At 42.3% G+C, this 18,402-nt stretch overlaps 2 protein-coding genes across 2 annotated transcripts in view; both read left to right on the top strand.

The window, feature by feature from the left end:
* Positions 1 to 6,178, top strand: part of itpr1b (inositol 1,4,5-trisphosphate receptor, type 1b) — a gene marked incomplete at its 5' end in the record, with an annotated part of 82,005 nt that extends 75,827 nt beyond the window's left edge. Inside the window, 2 exon segments of the mRNA XM_079218778.1 lie at positions 3,457 to 3,618; positions 4,872 to 6,178. Of these exon segments, the coding sequence (XP_079074904.1) occupies positions 3,457 to 3,618; positions 4,872 to 4,958 (249 nt within the window). The 3' untranslated portion in view covers positions 4,959 to 6,178.
* A 3,005-nt stretch (positions 6,179 to 9,183) lies between these two features.
* On the top strand, positions 9,184 to 12,926 carry bhlhe40 (basic helix-loop-helix family, member e40). The gene is made up of 5 exons (XM_079218106.1): positions 9,184 to 9,575; positions 9,690 to 9,753; positions 9,889 to 9,996; positions 10,418 to 10,541; positions 10,676 to 12,926. Exons 1-5 carry the CDS (start codon positions 9,517 to 9,519, stop codon positions 11,578 to 11,580), a joined length of 1,260 nt encoding a protein of 419 aa, XP_079074232.1. The 5' UTR covers positions 9,184 to 9,516; the 3' UTR covers positions 11,581 to 12,926.
* Positions 12,927 to 18,402: the final 5,476 nt, after the last annotated feature.

The raw sequence follows: 18,402 nt of genomic DNA, 5'->3' as shown, positions 1-18,402 counted from the left end.
TGTTAAGCAGCAGCATTTGTGACGCCCCATATTCATACTGTGTGTGTTTGCAGGCCGTACACTCTCTATTATTTCTCTCTTTTGAAGGGCATTATATTCGTTATATTGGTTGTACAGTTTTTGATGTGTTTCACAAATTGAAAATGTTTTTTGTTATGTTATTTGGGCCACACTATTTGTAGAATAGTGCTGATTTATGATTAGAAAACCATACAAATAGGTTCACACAGCAGAATACATGTAGAAATCAAAGGAACTGCGAAACATTATAAAAAATATATATTTTCGGTAGTATCCTATCATTTTTGCTGCTGATCTTGCGGCTGCATTTTACGCAGTCTACTGCAGATTCACCCCACGCTATTTATAGAACATGGCTTGCGGAGGCCACATTCCTTCAATCTATGCCGCGTCTTCCCCACCGTGTTTCGATCCGTCCGATGCTGCAGTAACGGGACAGAAGGGGGTGTAGAAGTCAGATCACTCTGACAATGACTAGGACTGACGTCAATGTGAAGGTCTCTGAGTGAAGTGTCAAATCTAATGTGTAGAAGACAAAAAGAAAAAAAGAGATGCTGATGCTTGGCTCGCACTCATTGCCCTCATTTCTAAAGCATTGAGCACCGCAGGATGCCCCAGCTCCCCGGACTGATTTGAAACATCAGTAGCCACAAAAAAAGCGAGCGTAGCAAAATATACTGAAACCATATCTGTCTGCGTCTGTTTTGATGTGTGACATTCCTTTGCGGGGCCTTTCTTATTTTGCATATTTGTTGACTTTGAGTGGGCTGTCTGCTCTCGTCAGGTGGCTTGTGGCAGGGCTGTGACGTTCTCTGTTGCTGTTTTAACCACACTGCATCCTGTTCCCTTCTCATGGCCTCGCGGGTTTAATAATAATGAAAACTCTACTTCCGTCATTTCCATTGAACCGGCGTGATACGCAGTCTTGAGTGTTTGAGGCCGCGCTTCTCCGTTTACTGGAAGCGCGTACGTTTGTAAACAGTGGGGACGGAAAGAGGGGGCCAGGCGGCGGGTGACAATGTCGTCAAACACAAACACACGTGAGCCTGTGGACCGCAGCCCAAATGGAGAAGTGACCTCTGATGTGTTGACAGCAATACGAGTGTGTGGGAAATACTGGTGACAGAAAAATGATTTTAAAAGCCAGAGACCTTTTTATTGTTTAATCTCTAACAGACAGACTTGTTTAGATAAATTAAAGCGCTGTAATGATAAATAAACAAACACATTCTTACTTAATTTAGCATGTGACAAACTTTGCAAGGCACTAAGCCTGACTCTATTAGAATAAGTAAGTGTGTTGAGAGAGGGGCAGTTGAACTAAACACAGGCATTCAGGAAGTGGAACTAGCTCACAGCAGCCCTCTCCTCCTCTCAGAATGAGTGTGTACCGCTCATTATCTTAGTGTTTCGGGATTCCCCTTCAGGCTGCTGTCTGACCCACGACCCGTTTTTGAGGTTCGGACAGCCACCTCGCTCCCCTCGACCAAACCTACGGGACTTTTCCAGACCGGTTCTTCAGCGCCGCGCCGTTTTTCCAGTCGCTGACCTCAGCAGCTGCGCGGCATCCTCGCCTCTCAGTCCCGCCGCATCAGGACCGGCAGTCACGCTCATCGAGGACACACGAGGGCGAGACGGGTGGTGAATGAAACACGATGGTGTTCCCGTGACTGGGACTTATTTTGGAAGCGGGTTCAACCGGACGACGCACAATAACTATGGCATGTGACGGTCAAGTGCCGGAGGAGGTGGAAGAATGCAAGAATGGTGAAAGAATGCAGCCGAGGGGCCCCTCGAGCCCTGTTTGAACTCGCCAACCCCGAGTCTGTTGCTGAGTGTCATCCCTCTGCCATGTTTGCATGTTATGTATGCAGGCTAAGTGCATTCAAGTTGCAAGAAATGGATTTTTTTTCCATATCTTATCATGTTTGAGCAAACATTCGTTGAGCAGCTTTGATCGGGTCAACCTCTGTGACAATTAAATTGCGCTTCCTCCGACTGTCACAATAAAACACACCTTGTGTCATCAAATTCAAGGCAGGGCCAGAGAGGCCTTTTGGGTTTGCTGCATTGGGAGAGTAAACAGTAAATGTTGAGGCAGATATCACTGTTTATGACGTGTAAGCGTCGCTTCTTTTGAATCCCTCGTATGTGTGAAGGAAATGTGGCGGACTCTGCCACAAACTAGGAAAACTACTATGTAGAGAAACATTAAATTACTCATTTACCATATAGCGTATCAAAGACGGGTTATGTTTTTATGAAAATCCTAATGATTATAACTTTTAAAGACTTTTGTTGTTTTTTGCTTCAGTATTTTATCACATATAAAACACACACAATGATTAAATCTTTTAGAAATAATCCCCAACCATCAACGATTTAAAACTGCCTTTTGTATTATTATTCATAACTGTTGTAATCAGTTTACACCCTTGTACATACTGAGCCGATTTGTGTCCAAAGTATGCCAAACTCAACACCTCGACTTTCCAGCAGCATTCACCGGCCGTTAAAAGCTCCTTAAATTCAGACTTTTGCAAACAGTAACTTCAGAGTTATGAAAGAAATCTACACATCAAACCGGGAAGTTTCTTGGTTGCTGCTCACTGTTGCCAGCAGTAATTATCAATGCTGTCATTCGTTGTCAGTGGAAATCACCGCGACAGCTAATATTTCAAAACTGTACTCTCTCCGACCAGCATTTAAATAAACCTCATGACGCACAAACTCCAACTGAAAACGGCTCGGTTCCTCGCCTCCAGCTGCTGTTGCTCGTGTTCCTGGTTTCAGCACTTCAACACAGCTCTGGTCTTCTGCTCACAGGAGCGATGTATGTGTGTTTCATCGAATGAGGAAGTTTCTTCCTTCATCCCAGCTGTTTCAGCTTTTTTTTTGCATTTGTGTGTGTGTGTGTGTGTGTGTGTGTGTGTGTGTGTGTGTGTGTGTGTGTGTGTGTGTGTGTGTGTGTGTGTGTGTGTGTGTGTGTGTGTGTGTGTGTGTGTGTGTGTGTGTGTGTGTGTGAGGCAAAAACTAGACGTTGCCTCAACGTGTCACCGATAAGTGAACCGCCTGTTCCGGGTGATTTCAAGAATGCCCCCATATCCCATGTGATTGTAGGATGGAAAGTCCCTCATGATTCGTCTGAGTCCGTTTTTAGAGTCTGTTTGAAATCACCAAAGAGACAAAACGGGGCCTATGGTGAAAAACACTAATCAAAGTGTGTGTGACGTGACGCGACGCGACGCGACGCATGTTCAACTACCCTGAAAGATGGGAATCAGAAAAGTGCATTTGCAGAATTGAAATGTAAATTAAAACTAAGTTTATTTCGAAAATACATTTAGAAAGGTTACTAATATTTTTGCAGAAAATAGCAGAACTTACAGCAGATTTGATGAAGAGCCGCTGTCCCTAACCTCTCGTGTTTCACAGGACCACAACTTGGACTGGTTCCCACGGATGCGGGCCATGTCCCTGGTCAGCAGCGACGCGGACGGGGAGCAGAATGAGATCAGAAACCTGCAGGAGAAACTGGAGTCCACCATGAAACTGGTGTCCAACCTATCAGGCCAGCTGACGGAGCTCAAGGAACAGGTGGGTTGAGCGACAGCGAAACACTGACAGAAAACACCATCAGTGGGAGATTGGCTTCTTCTGAGATGTGGACTGCAGATGTTGCTCGAGGTTCGTTCGCCGCTCTTTGCCCTTTAGAGGCAGCGCTTACTAAAAATGCAAAAGTCGGTGAGTCATAATTCACAACACACTGTACAAGGCTCTCAGTGAGCTTTTATTTATTTATTTTGTATTGCTCTTTATATTGGTTTACTGGATAAAGCCTTTCTCAATATTTTTTCTTTTAAAAAAACAACACTTTGTGCTTCTATGTTGTGTTAGAATACAAATCTGCTGATGTTGTGTACAAATCAGCGTAATCCACCCCTTCGAGGAAACAGAATTATAAAAATCTCTTTGCCCTTGAAATGAGGAAGTGAATGTTACCGAGACATTCTGACCCAGACAGCGGGGGAAATGATTGTTGTGTTGCTGCAATGCTGTGAAGGGCAACGGAGCATCGGTCACATTTTCAGTCCAAACTCAACGTGTGACTCTTTGGAAAAAAAAAAAAATAATAATAATATATATATATATATATATTATAGAACTAAATGATCCAGGAAATATGACTCTACATTAAATAAAGTAACAGTACATGAATTATCATCCTTCTTGGGAAGAAATTGGCAAACATCCACAGATCTCGCCGCGAGCGTTCTCTGTGAAATTGTCATAATTAAAGTGAGCGGGGGTTCTGCTGCTAACTGAGTTTAGACTGTCCACGTGATGCGTCTTCATGGTATTTGTACTCTACGCAGAATGATTTCTCCTGGAACACTCATCACAAGACCACTTTGCACTCTCACTTTTCATATTGTTGTGTTTCAGTGTGGTAGGTGCCCTTGTGTTTTAAATAAAGTCAATTCTTTGCACAAAAAGCCCGTCCTTGCTCCTGCTGCTATAAAGGTCGGTGCCTGTGTTATGACTCATGGGCTTCGTTGATCTCTGAAATTTCTTTTTGACTGGGTTTCAGTATTAGTAGTTTGTGTTGGTCCGCTTTCGTCAGAGGACACGGCGGCAATGCGGATGACGAGGCCGGCCGAATTTTCAAAAGATTCCGTTTTTTGTTTTTTGGTTCAGCGGTGTGCAGTTTACACAGCGTTTGTTAGTTTCTGTTGCGAGGCGTGAGAGAATAAATCGATGACGGCTAAAGACCAGAGAGGAGGAAGACGTGTGTGCAAACGGAGATACAGGTGGAATGACTTATTTATTTTCTTTATGTATTTCTTCAGATGACAGAACAGAGGAAGCAGAAGCAGCGGATTGGCCTGCTGGGACACCCTCAGCACATGAACGTCAACCCCCAACAGCCGGCATAGGGGCCGGTGACGCAGGGGCCCCCACGGAGCAGCTCCACGGCATCGGCCGTGTGGACGGACGGCGTGTGTGCGTTCCTCACTCAGAGGTTGCACAACATGTATACTGCCCTGAGTGTAATTCGTAACGGTAGGGAAACAATAGGTAGTCATAAGGCGATGTGTAGCTCTGCCCCCCACGCACATGTTACTCTCCCACCTCGTGCTGTTCAGTCCGGTTTGGAATTGGTGCCAAATGTTTTCTACTTTAAAAAAAAAAAAAAAAAAAATACAAATACATAAATTGGATTTCTCAACACATGGCCTTTACTGGTTGAACTTGAAACACGATGAAGCTGACTGGACAGGAGGATTTAGTCGCATTTGTTTTATTTGAATGTTTTATATTTCTGGCATAACGAGCAGTATTAAATGTCTTATTCTTTTGTATTTTGTCGTGCAATATATTAACTTAAATATGCAACCTCATTGGTGTGTGGATTTAAGTTCCATCGATCATGTCTTACTTAAAAGCGTGGGCCAATTCTTCTGTTTGTACTTTATTGTCTCTGGATTAAATAGGGAGTAGTTGGTTGTCTTTACTTACGCAAATATAGAGATACTATTTAATAAGTTGGACGTCTCAATTTTACTTTTTTTAAATTTCTCAATAGAGATAGTATATTGTGTGAGGGCAATATATACAGATAGTTTTCTTTCACCTGTGTAAATCCAATGGTGTCACGTCTCAGTGCTAACTTTTATTGTCAATCTGCTTTCTTATTTAATTGGGTTCTAAAGGACGTTTGACTTGTCGGTCAAATATACTGTGTAATTTATTCAGTTTCACTCTGGCTATTACAATTTGATCAGGAGTCTGTTATTGTAATAAAAGTCATTTGGATAATTTCCTGTTTAGCAGCAAACATGTTCCAATTGTGCCTGTTTTTTTTGTTTTTGTTTAAAGTCTGTTTTTTGCTTGTGCAGAGTCACTAACGTTCATGTTCCCGTCCCTGAAATGTTTTAGTTTGTTTTCATGGTACTTTATGGTTAGAATGATCTCCTTTTAGTTTTTTGGACTACTATGTTTACATGAAGTTTGTTGCATATCCTTGCTTTTGTATAGAAAAATGAGATGGAGGAAAAACAATTGTTACCCATGAATGTTAAGATTAAAAATCTAAGCACTGTCAATTTGTATATTAAAGTAGGATTATTTATTAAAATTGATGTAATTATCCTTTACTTCATGCTGTGTTTGTTTATTGTTGAGGGTATTTTATCGGATGTTTATTGCCGCAGTGTATTTTTACACCCTCGAATCAAATTGAGGGAAAACTATAAATGCCACCTTTTGACAATACAACACTATATACAACATTATTATAATATACAACACGCTCTCTGAGAGTCAAATAGAGGATGTTTTCCACTTCGGAAATAAAGCTATATAGACCATGTCCTGAATGAATCTTTTGGCTTACAGAGAAACGACGTCTGTCGAATGGAAACATGCGTCAATGAAACCAGCAAATGTCAGCAGTGCACGTGGAACGTGTGTACGCAGGTGGCTTTAAGATAGCCTCATTAGTTAGGCCAAGTATTTATCAAGCTTAACTCGTCTTTAGAGGGGCTGATGCTGATCTGCCTTAAAGCTGGAGTCAAGACACTGTTTTGTGTGGAGTCAGAGTAGAACTTAAGTAGTAGTACGCTGCTAATCGGTGAGCCACCGAAGATCAGTTCAGGACTGTATGACTCTTCAAACCTTGTATATCCTCCATGGGTTTACATGTAAACAACACTGAGTCAGATAAAATATGCTCATACTAACTATAATGTCCCTCACAGACTTATTGCAGCTTGAAATGTAGCGTGAATCGGTCCAACAATGGAGCTCCACTCAATGACTCGTGAGTCGGAGCTTCAGCAGAGCATTGTATCCAGCTAGCGAGGATTGACACTTTACTACATTCCCACCCATGAAGATATAAAGTGCAAAGTAACCATTTACTATGTAGTACTTAAGTAGACCTTACTTTGAGGTAGGCCTACTTGTACTTCACTTGAGTATTTCCATCATCATGGAAATCCTCATGCGACATATACATAAGTATATAACGTATACATTTCAGGGGAAAATATTGAATGTGTTCCTCCAGTACATTTATTTACTTTTTAAATCAAGATTTGACATACGAAATATCTTGTCAATTTATACAATATAATGCATAAAACTACCCAACAGAAAGTAGTTAACAATGGCTCAACCATGACCAATCAATGAGAATAATATTTATTATCAAATTGTGTGTTTTTATTTATATATATATATATATATATATAAGCCATTTTGGCCTAGGCTACATTTTGTTGCCAAATAAAGGACTTTATTGAAATGTATTTATTATTGATAATAATGTGTATATATATATTTGTAGTTGTGTGTGTGTGGAATTATTACATTTATTAATGACTTGAATACTTTTTCCACCACTGAATATTGTGGATAAAATCAGTTTAGATGCAGTGGTCTGATGAACAATGGATGACATGGAATGGTGTTGCCTCCTTTATATATTTAAAAAAGAAACCTGTAATGATACCTATATGTCTATGATGAAAGCAAAAATCAATGTGGAAGAGCAAGCCCCCTGACAACAGCGCTATAAGAATAACAGCAGAAAGGAGTCAACTGTTTCCTTATGTTCGAGCTCTTATCGGTTCTAGAGCACATGTTGACAGAGGCCTCCTTTTTCCCGCTCCCCTCGCTTCCGGCCCGCGCGCCGCTGCTCTGGAGCTGCTTCTATCTTTAGTCTGCGGCTGCTTCGGGACGTCGAGGGGAGGAGCCGAGCGACCAATCGGGAACCCTCGGCTGTCTGCGCGCCTGACGTCACCGGCAGGGATCTGCTCCTCGGCTCTCTCGCGCCCATGAGGAGCTCAACGTGACAGCCCCGCTGGTGGGTAGAGGCAGGTTTAATACTATCAGCACAGCAGCCGGCACGAAAAGGAAAACAAAACGCTCCGCCACGGCGACAGTATCCCGCCGCAGGTGCACGTGCCGCACAGCGAGCGGGTACAGTGTGAAATTACACGGTGTCCTTCCTGCGCGCGTGACACAAACCAGGCGAAAAAATGTGGAAAGTAGAAATGATTACCTTGTTGGTCCCATTGAAACACTGACATTTATTATAAGACACCAATATATACATATTTATAAAACATGTTTTTACAAAGGAAAGATTTTCATAAATAATATTAAACTACATAAAACACAGGTGAAAACAAGTGGCGATACTAATATACTAGCAGATATTTCCAAAAACTTTGGAAATATCCTAGGAATATACAATAATTATTGTTATTACAACAATAACAATTGTATAATAACAACAACCACAATAATAATTATTATTATTGTTGTTGTTAATGTTGGCTGTGGGTTAGTTTTTATCTTAATAAAACAACCTACAATCGAAAAGTGTGACAGATTTGACTTGATTGTCACCCTACCTTTTTGTCTTTTTTTATATTGATCTTGTTTACTGTATATTGTGTATAAATACGAATAGCTAAGTGAAATCGGAGTCAAATTCCATATATGTGTAAACTTACATGGCCGTTAAAGCTGATTGTGATTCTGATTCTGACCTTATCACACCCTTCCGGATCTCGTACCTTCGGCTCCCACCATGTTGCTTTTAAATAACAAACAGACCTTTACCTAAATAAGATACGCTGATATGCTCCTTTTATCCTTCTTTAAATTATTGTCATAAACTACGACACTCTAGAGGCTCTACAGTTTTCTGTTGTTGGTGTTATAGTGTTTATAGAAAGATTTTGCCACATGTGCAGTTTGCTGGATAACATTCCGCCGCTCTACTTTCTCTCTCTGTAAACACGGTCCGGGCCCCGCGGACACGGTTTGGCCCCCCAAAGAGCCGGAGGAGCGTGGTACACGGGACTCAACCCCAGTGGAGGAGTACTACACGAATGGGTTGTACTCCAGCAGCAGGGCGCACGGGGGGAGGGAGGGAGGGAAGCGTGCGCGCGCGCGCGTGTGTGTGTGTGTGTATGTGTGTGTGTGCGCGTGTTGCGCGGGGAGGGTGAGGAGTTGAAAGCGCCGTCCAACACGTGAGGCTCATGTGACGGTGTCGAGTCTGTGTCTCCAGCCGAAGAGAGACGTGCCTGCAGTCACAGGGTTTATTTAACACGTAGTCAGAACCCACCCAGCTCCCTCACACGCTCAGCCGCGCGCGGATCCTCCCCACACCGACTACCGAGCCCGGACCTCTCGGGCGGCCACACTGCGCACTGCCCCGAGACTCGCAGCTCACAAGCGGGAGGGGAAAACGCACACGCACGCTGGATAACAGGAGATACTATTTTTCTTCGGTTTTTCTTTTTTTGTTTGTTTGTTGTTGAGCGCGTGTGATTTATAGTCAGCTTTTGAAGTGCGTTTTGAAGAGTCACATTTGGAACGTTTTTGGAGGCTTTTTTTTCTTTCTTTTCTTCTTCTCCCCCATCCCCTCCCCTTCCCACCACCCCAACATTTCTTCGGGTTTTTTCACCGTTGAGCAACATGGAGAGGATTACCAGCGCGCAACCGCCACCATCACTGGATATAGCTGACATGCAAGGGTAAAAAGAGCATCTTCTATTCGGCTCCGTTCAGTTCTATCCAACTACGTGACGCGTTTGTACGCCGAGCCCTTGGCAAACATAAGTCTAACTAATTATATCTTGTCTCCGAAGAATCGATTTCTCCATGTATGTGTACAAACCCAGGAGAGGCGTGAAGCGCGGGGATGACAGCAAGGTAACTAAATACATATGTAAAGTAAAAATGCGAAATATATTCCTGCGTTCCGTCAGTTAGACGGAGCAGCCTGGATTCACACAGACACTCACATATTTTTTTCCAACCCCTCTCTCTCTCCCTCTCTCTCTCCAGGAGACTTACAAGTTGCCCCACCGGCTGATCGAAAAGAAAAGGCGCGACAGGATCAACGAATGCATCGCCCAGCTGAAGGATCTGCTGCCAGAGCACCTCAAGCTCACAGTGAGTGTTCTTCTTCTTCCATGTTGCGCACCACGTCCGCTCCCAGCCGGGGAATCGGACACGCGACGCGGTTCTGCTGAGCAGCAGTGTTTGCTCCAGCCTGATCGGGGATTCAGTTTTTGAAATCTCAAAGAATAATTAAAAAAAACTAATGTTATAAACACTTTTGCATTTCGAAAGGAGAGCAGAGATGAAAAAACAACTTTTTTTTTTAAACTTGTAATCTTGTCCTTATTTAATAAATATAAAATAAATTGTGTTCAAATTCAAACAAGGTTTTAGATTTAAATCATCTTTTTTCTGTGTGTGTGTGGATTGCATGACTTCCCCGGCGGGTGTCCGGTGCTTGTCCTCTGTACGCCTGCAGAATGTGTTACATAAGAAAGATCAACATGCTTATCGAAGGTCTTCCTGTTTTTAGACGCTGGGTCATTTGGAGAAAGCCGTGGTGCTGGAGCTCACTCTCAAGCATGTGAAGGCCCTGAGCGGCATCCTGGAGCAGCAGCAGCAGAAGATCATGGCGCTACAGAGCGACCTGCAGATCGGTGAGTTTTGGTGAAAATTACAGACGGCTGTCGTTCGTTGAGCGGCGGCAGGACCGAGCGATCTGTCGGAACTAAATTTAAGAAGATTGTGCTGTGAGGATGTCACTCTGACCCTCGTGTTTCTGGTTGAGCAGGTGATCACGGAGGCGGCGCCGCCGAGAGCAGCGAGGAGATGTTCCGCTCCGGCTTCCACTTGTGTGCGAAGGAGGTCCTCCACTATCTGGCCAGCCAAGAGAGCAGCAGGGACCTGACTCCCTCCCACGTCATCGGCCACATCCAGAAGGTCGCGGCGGAAGTCCTGCATCACCAGAGTGGCCCGGACGAATCCGTCCCTCAAGCGTCTGAGAAGAAGCAGCCCGCCGGGGAGCCCAAGAGGGCGTCCGAGGGCTCCGCCAAGAACTGCGTCCCCGTCATTCAAAGGACTTACCCCCACGCGGCGGGGGAGCTGAGCGGCAGCGACACGGATACCGACAGCGGCTACGGTGGGGAGCACGAAAAGCGCGACGCCAAAGCCCAGTGGTCAGAGAGCCACGCGAAGGAGGGGGAGCGCAGGCGCGTCGCGTCCGAAGCAGCAGCAGCAGCAGCAGCAGCAGCAGCGGCAGCAGCAGCAGCAGCAGCGGCGGCAGCGGCCGGCGCCATCAAGCAGGAGGGCGACGAGCCCCGGGCCAAGAGGTCGAGGCCCGACACCTTGGAGGACGAGGTTCTCTCCGGTCACGTGGCGGGAGGCCCCGGCGGCTACATGAGCTTCAGCCCCAACCAGCCCCCGTTCTGCCTCCCCTTCTACCTCCTCCCACCTTCGGCCGCAGCCGCCGCCGCCTACCTCCCCATGCTGGAGAAGCGCTGGTACGGGGGCATGCCGGTTATGTACCCGGGCATGGGATGCTCCGCGGGGAGCATGACCCCAGAGACGCCCGGCTCGTCTCTGGTGATGTCCCCGAGGGCGGGGTCTCCAGCGTCCTACCAGAACCCAATGGACTCCCCTGCCCTGCACAAAGCTTTAAAGCAGGTCCCGACATTGAACCTGGAAACCAAAGACTGAGCAGATGTGTTTCTGTTGGAATCTTGCCCTCTGAATGTTGATGCGGTTGAAAAGAGGGTAAAAAAACAACAACTAAACAAAACCCCCACAAACAAGCTCTGGTATCCCTTAAAACCACAGCCGTTGTTCGGCCCATCAGAACATTGACCACTGGCAACGACCTCACCGTCACCGTCGCCTACCGGCCCCTTGCACACTGAAACCAGACTTTTAGGGGCGGTATGGAGCGCCCGCGTTGACGGCGCATCGACCCCCCCGACACACGGCTCTCAAACACTGTGAAGAAGATCAGTTCAAAAGACGAAGAGGTCGCGAGAGGTGTTTTTATTTTGTTTGTGTTGTTTTTCAGTGAGCTTCTCTGCACTCGGTGTTGAATGTCAGAGGTAAACACAGAATGTAAGGCCCCCCAAAACATTATTTGGACCTACTTTTTTGCACACACACCACTCTGTAATGAATGTAAAGGTTGAACAAAAGCCCCTTGTAGATGCTGCTCAAATAATCTTTTGACCTGCTGTGGATCCGTGAACGGAGGATCCACCTTTCAGTGTCGGTCGCTCCCGAAGCGGCATGAACCGTCGTCGAGGCAAGAATGTTACCAAAAAAACAGAACATTTTGATAAGAGACGTCACAAAGGAAACTCACGGCCACGATCCCTCAATTATTATAAACAGTGTTCCCGGCGTCCCAAGAATTCAGGGTGTTGTCACGGTACGAGGTGTGCCACTCTCGCGTCTATTTAAAAACAAAAAATGTATTAAAAAAATAAATAGATGTGGCCGTACGCGCTTTCAACGATTTCATTTATGACTCACAACTATTTCTGCATCTAGATGGAGTCCTGCCCCCCCCTGTGAAGTCATGTCTTGTGATTTTTTTTTTTGCTTCTGCTACTCGCACATCTCTATTTTTGATACGTGACCCGCTGAGTGTATTCGCATCACGGCCAGATATGAAGGTGGAGGCGCTCCTCTGCTGCGCCGAGAGGAAAGGTGTGCAGCATCGCGCTCAACCAGATTTGCATCTCGCCCACAAAATTCCCAGTCAAGTTAAGGCCTGATCTTAGCTCATGCTGTTGCCTTTACTCCCGTAACGCACACACACACACACACACACACACACACACACACGATTAGCAGGTGTTTCAATGTATTTTTGCTTTAGTTGTCGTGTCTGTGGCAAAGAGAGTGAATGTAAAGTTCAAAGAAAAATAATAGTTTTGTATAGCGAGAGAGAGAGAGAGGTACTTGGGATTTTTATTTTGAAATGTAACAAAAGGTTGTTTGTTGTACATATTTTGTATATAAAGTATTATTGATATATATTAAAATATTAATAAAGCTTCTTTTTTTTTCCTCCCCCTCCTTCGTGGAATTTGGGTTTCAGTGCTTGACGGCTTACACGTGTTGCAGCCAGACAACCTGACAGCTCCTCATAACAACACACGCTTACATAACGCTTACATAACACACAAAGCAGCGCTGCCTCTGTAAATCAATAGCATGTCTTAGATTACGGGCTGTAAACATTTCAAATTCAAACACTTTTCTAAGAAATTAACGATGGGAAGTTAATCTTTTTTTAATTATTTTTAAATCCGTCCCGCTATCTTTAACTGTACATACAATTTGAACCAAAAGGCATTAGTCTTCTTTCTAAATACTGTCATGAATACTATGCACCAGTAAACATGTACAGTATTGCAATCTATATTATTGATTTCTAAACTAGAGATGGTAAGGTTTTTTTTTTTTTTTTTTCAAATGTAGCCACGAAACTAGAAATTACTCTAAATTATGCGTTTGTGGTTTAGTAAGTTTTCTCCCATACAGATATGTATATATATTTATATTCACCATATGGCAGCCACAGTAACAATACTGAAAGTGTGCTGAGTAGGAGCAGGACATGTGTCTGGCAACTTGACACCACAGAGGATGGAAATGGTATTTGAGGTTGTGGGAGAAAGGGCTTCATGTCTTTGATGTACTTTCAGATTTAATAATATGGAATACCCGCCCCCCAACCTTCTGCTGCGTGTTTTGGGGGCCTGTTTCCTGGGTGCTAACACACTGCTGTAGTTGTAGTAATAGTGCAAATGTCCAAGGCCATATGCTCTCCTCCCACCATGCCTCCCTGATAAATGTGGAAATGGCTGCGTTTGTTTTCTTCTTTTCTCCCTTTTCTTGTAATCACAACAATATTTTGTCAGTTGCTCAGCAGATTGGTGAAGTGATTCCAACATAGTTCACAGTCCTGGTGTGTTAAAAAAAAGAATAATAATACAGTACCAGCGCCATCTTGTGGAATTACTTTATCGCACCATTTTTACACCAAAGCATAAATCCTCCTCACATGCTGCCTTTAGGAACCCCGCCTGAAAATACGTTAGTGGAGCTTGAATAGAAAAGGAATCTTATAAAGTCGCTAGTCGCTCATGTCTATAATAGCGATGAAAGAGGGTTTCTATTATCCTCTCAGCTTCTTTCAGGTCATTGCTCTGGTTTTACTGAACACGAGCTGCTCAGCAACACGACAACATCGAACACAAGCCTTTAGCAGCCAAAAAGAGTGATATATCTTTATATACATAGATATATCTATCTATCTATCTATATCTATATCTATATCTATATATATATATATATATATATATATATATATATATATATATATATATATATATATATATACATATATACATATAAGGAAAAAGTACAAAAAAATCTCTGCAACACAATCATTTATTTAATATAATTTTACTTTAAGACTTGAGACCTCCAGATATATCAAATATTTGTATGTATATATATATATATATATATATATATATATATATATATATATATATATAATATATATGTCAAATAGAAAAGTCTGTAAAGGGAATATCACTTTTTGAGCTGACAACCAGAAAACCTCATAAATGCACCGTGACGGTTAAGTTAAACAAAAAGAGGAAACCAAAACTCTATATGACTCTGACTTTATTCAAACAAATGTAAACATATTCAAAGTGATTTTTAATTTACATCTTTAAACTTTAGCTCAATATAAATGGATGAGAGTGAAATTCTATCTCTAAAAGGTTTGTATCAGACTCATGATTAAAAGAAACAATTTCTTCACAAGCATAACAGTTTCCTTGAACAATGTGTGCCTTTAAATATAAATCTCACCTTAAATACAGTTACAACGTTTTAATGAGGGCGCCTGTTCACTGTTACGCTCTTTCCTCTTCCGTTATGTTCCTCTTCTGAGAAACTTGACTAGAAGCGTGAATACAACGCGCAGACAAATTACCCCCCTAGGGGTGAGATGGCGACACCTACTGGCCGTTTGAGATATTACCCACATTACCGTATAAAATCAGTTACTTATGAAAACTAAAGAAAAACAATGGGTATACAACGCAAATTAATTGATATTCTTACCACAGATTAAACATACATCTATTTCACATACACGTTGAATTATGGGATGTTTCTACTTTTATGGTACGAGTCTTACAATGGTTTAGTATGAGCTATGTTTATTATTATCACCTGAAATGGGTAGCTGATAAATGTGTGTATTATTGGGTCATGCATGGAGTGCAACTATGACAATGCAGCATACATTCATAGAAATCACAACCACAGCGCCGTGTACATACTTTAATAAAACAAAGTTTAAAAAATAGACCTCCATTTTCTACAAGAAAATTCATAAATCATAAATTAAACAAAAGTTGGCCTACGTTACTGGAGAAACCATGATTTTGTACATGTAACAGCAATCATCTGTACACCAGAATATTTCCAGGTTTAGTCAAGATATTTTCATTTTAATTTCATCAAAAAAATGCATAGATTAGTCCAATGCTTCTGTAAATTTGCAAAGGCCAAACAATTGTAATATTACGAATGCAGATGTTATACATATGATGCCCAATGATAGGAACCTTCTGCATGAATAATATGCATTTAACATCTTATAATACAGAACATACCACAGGATGCTATGGTATGGATTCTAGAGACCCTATGAACGACTGAGAATTATTATACTAGGCAAGGAAAGTTTATTTGTATAGCACATTTCAACAACAAGGCGATTGAAAGTGCTTCACATGAAACCATTAAAATCAGCAAAACATAGTGCAGAAGTAAACAAGATTTAAAAAGATTTAAGAACATTCATTTTAAAACAGTAAAAAAGCAAAAAATAGATTAAAAGTTGTAGTGCAGTTTAAGAAATAAAATGCAGTAGCGAGATGCAGCAATTGAATCTGGTTCAATTAAAGGCAACAGCAAACAGAAAAGTCTTCAATCTAACGGAGCTGAGGGTCTCATCAGACCTGCAGCTTTCAGGGACTTTGTTCCAGATGTGTGGAGCAGAAAAGCTGAACGCTGCTTCTCCATGTTTAGTTCTGACTCTTGGAACAGAAAGTAGACCCGTCCCAGACGACCTGAGGGGTCAGATGGTTCATAAGGTAGCAGCAGATCACTAACGTATTTAGGCCCTATCCCAGGGGTATTCAACTAGGGTTCAACAAGGTCCAGTTAGAGAAAATGTCCTCGTGCAAAGGTCCCGAACATCACATATTTAGTCCGATTTAGTCCCATATGTATTGAAGTAGCCAAGCAGTTATTTCAATGTCTGTATGAAGTGAACAACTGACCGTCAAATCAAATAAATAATATCTCAACAATATGTATTATAATTTTTCAAATTTAACTGGATGAATTATAAATACTCTAATAAAAAAACATTACTGAAAGGTTTTGAAAAATGTTTATCTTAAAATAAAGTACTAATTTTACTTAAAACTTAATTGTCTTTGCCCTGTAGCTTTAAATTTGTTGGACAGGGAGCCAGTGCAAAGACCTCAGAACAGGAGTGATGTGATCCACTTTTTTTCAGGTGATAGTAGGCTGATTTTGTAATTGTCTTGATATGGCTGTTCAGGTTGAGGTCTGAATCCATAACTACACCTAGTCTGGCTTGGTTTGTGGTTTTTAACATCAGTGATTGAAGCTGAGTGCTGACTTTCAATCGTTCGTCCTTGGGACCAAAAACAATTACTTCTGTTTTATCTTTATTTAATTGAAGAGAATTCTGGCACATCCAGTTGTTGATTTCTTCAATGCATTTAGCCAGCCCTTGTATGGGATTATAGTTCCCCCCGGTGTTATTCATAATCTGAGGATGTGGAAGCATGTAGATGTTGAACAGAAGAGGCCCCAGTATTGAACCATGGGGAACACCACACTTCATCCTAGTCAGCTCTGATGTGTAATTAGCTACAGACACAACGTGTTGTCGGTCCTTCAAGAAGGATTCAAACCAGTTAAGTGTTGCGCCAGAGAGTCCTACCCAGACTTTCAGTCTGCCTAGTAGTATGTCATGATCGACCGTGTCTAATGCAGCACTGAGATCCAGTAATACTAAGGCTGCAGTCGAATAGTCCTTTTTGGTTAGGAACCTTCCTAACTGAGTGAAATGACCTGGAAGTACCTAAGTGGCCGCCATGATAAGTGCTGGTCGAATTCTCTAATCGCAAAGGAAAGGAGTTTCATGCTTCCTAATTTAGCTCCTTTAGCATAGGAAACACTGGAACTGCCTTTACGAAAGGAAAGGAGATAATGCCGACCCACAATTCCTTGCGGCAGCTACATTTAAAGTGACGTTTCATTCGGCCGTTTTCGAGAACAAACGATCATGAAGACAAACACATATCATGTAAATAATCATTAGCATAACTTGGAAATACTTTCAATAATCTGTTAATCCTGCTGGCAAACTACAAACGTAACGTTGCTGAAAACTGCTGTAAAGTGATCAAACTGACGTATTTGATATTCTCTCTGTTGTTGTACTGCAGCTTCAGCCCTCATTCTTTTATTTTACTTCACTTACAGAAGCTTTAATGAAAGAGTTAAACTGGACGAGCTCTTGAGCCTGAGTCATGTTTCTGATTATCATCTTTTTAATCAACTATTTTGTTACATTACAATAAAACATATCAAGTCAACACGAGGTGATGTTTCATAAACACCGTGGTTATCTTTTCCTAACTCTTCTTGAATTCTCCTTCCCATCTTTCCTTGACCCTGTGACATTTTCCACAGAGGTCAAGGAAAAGTGGATAGGGTTAGACATTAGGAGGTCATTGTTTGACTATTCGACTGCTGCCAGACTGAGGTTCTGCCACTGTCTGTGTTTAAGTGGATGTCGTTGAAAACCTTAACAAGAGCAGTTTCAGTACTGTGGTGCTGACGAAAACCGGACTGGAAGACATCAAAACAGTTATTTTCGGCCAAGAAGTTGTTGAAAAAACACTTTTTCCATTATTTTACTTCGAAATGGGAGGTTTGATAATGGCCTATAGTTTTTCATTATTTCGGGGTCTAAACTAGCCTTCTTTAGGAGTGGTTTAATAACTGCAGTTTTTAGGGCTTGTGGGAAGACACCCGAGAGAAGGGATGTGTTTACAATTTATAAAAGATCCGTGGTCATGCAGTGTGAAATATTTTTGAAAAAGTGTGTTGGTAGAATATCCAAGCAGCAGGAGGATGTTGTATAATGTCTTCTAGGCTTCTTTGGTTGATTGAATGAAATTGTGTCATGATATTTGAATGGATGTTATTTAAAGTTGGGTACAACACATATCCTGTGGTTGGTGTGGAGCCACCGACTGCTTGTCTAATTTTCTGGATTTTGTCAGCAAAAAAGGAGGCAAATTGATTGCATGCCCAGGTGGATTGGAGCGTTTAGCAGTTACCGACACCGGAGGCCTGTTGACGGTAGCAAATAAGGCACAGGTATTGTTATTGTTT

Source organism: Taurulus bubalis (assembly GCF_910589615.1).
Source record: "Taurulus bubalis genome assembly, chromosome: 5".
Taxonomy (NCBI): domain Eukaryota; kingdom Metazoa; phylum Chordata; class Actinopteri; order Perciformes; family Cottidae; genus Taurulus; species Taurulus bubalis.
Note: the sequence above shows the minus strand (reverse complement) of the source record. Positions and strands in the feature narration are given on the sequence as shown.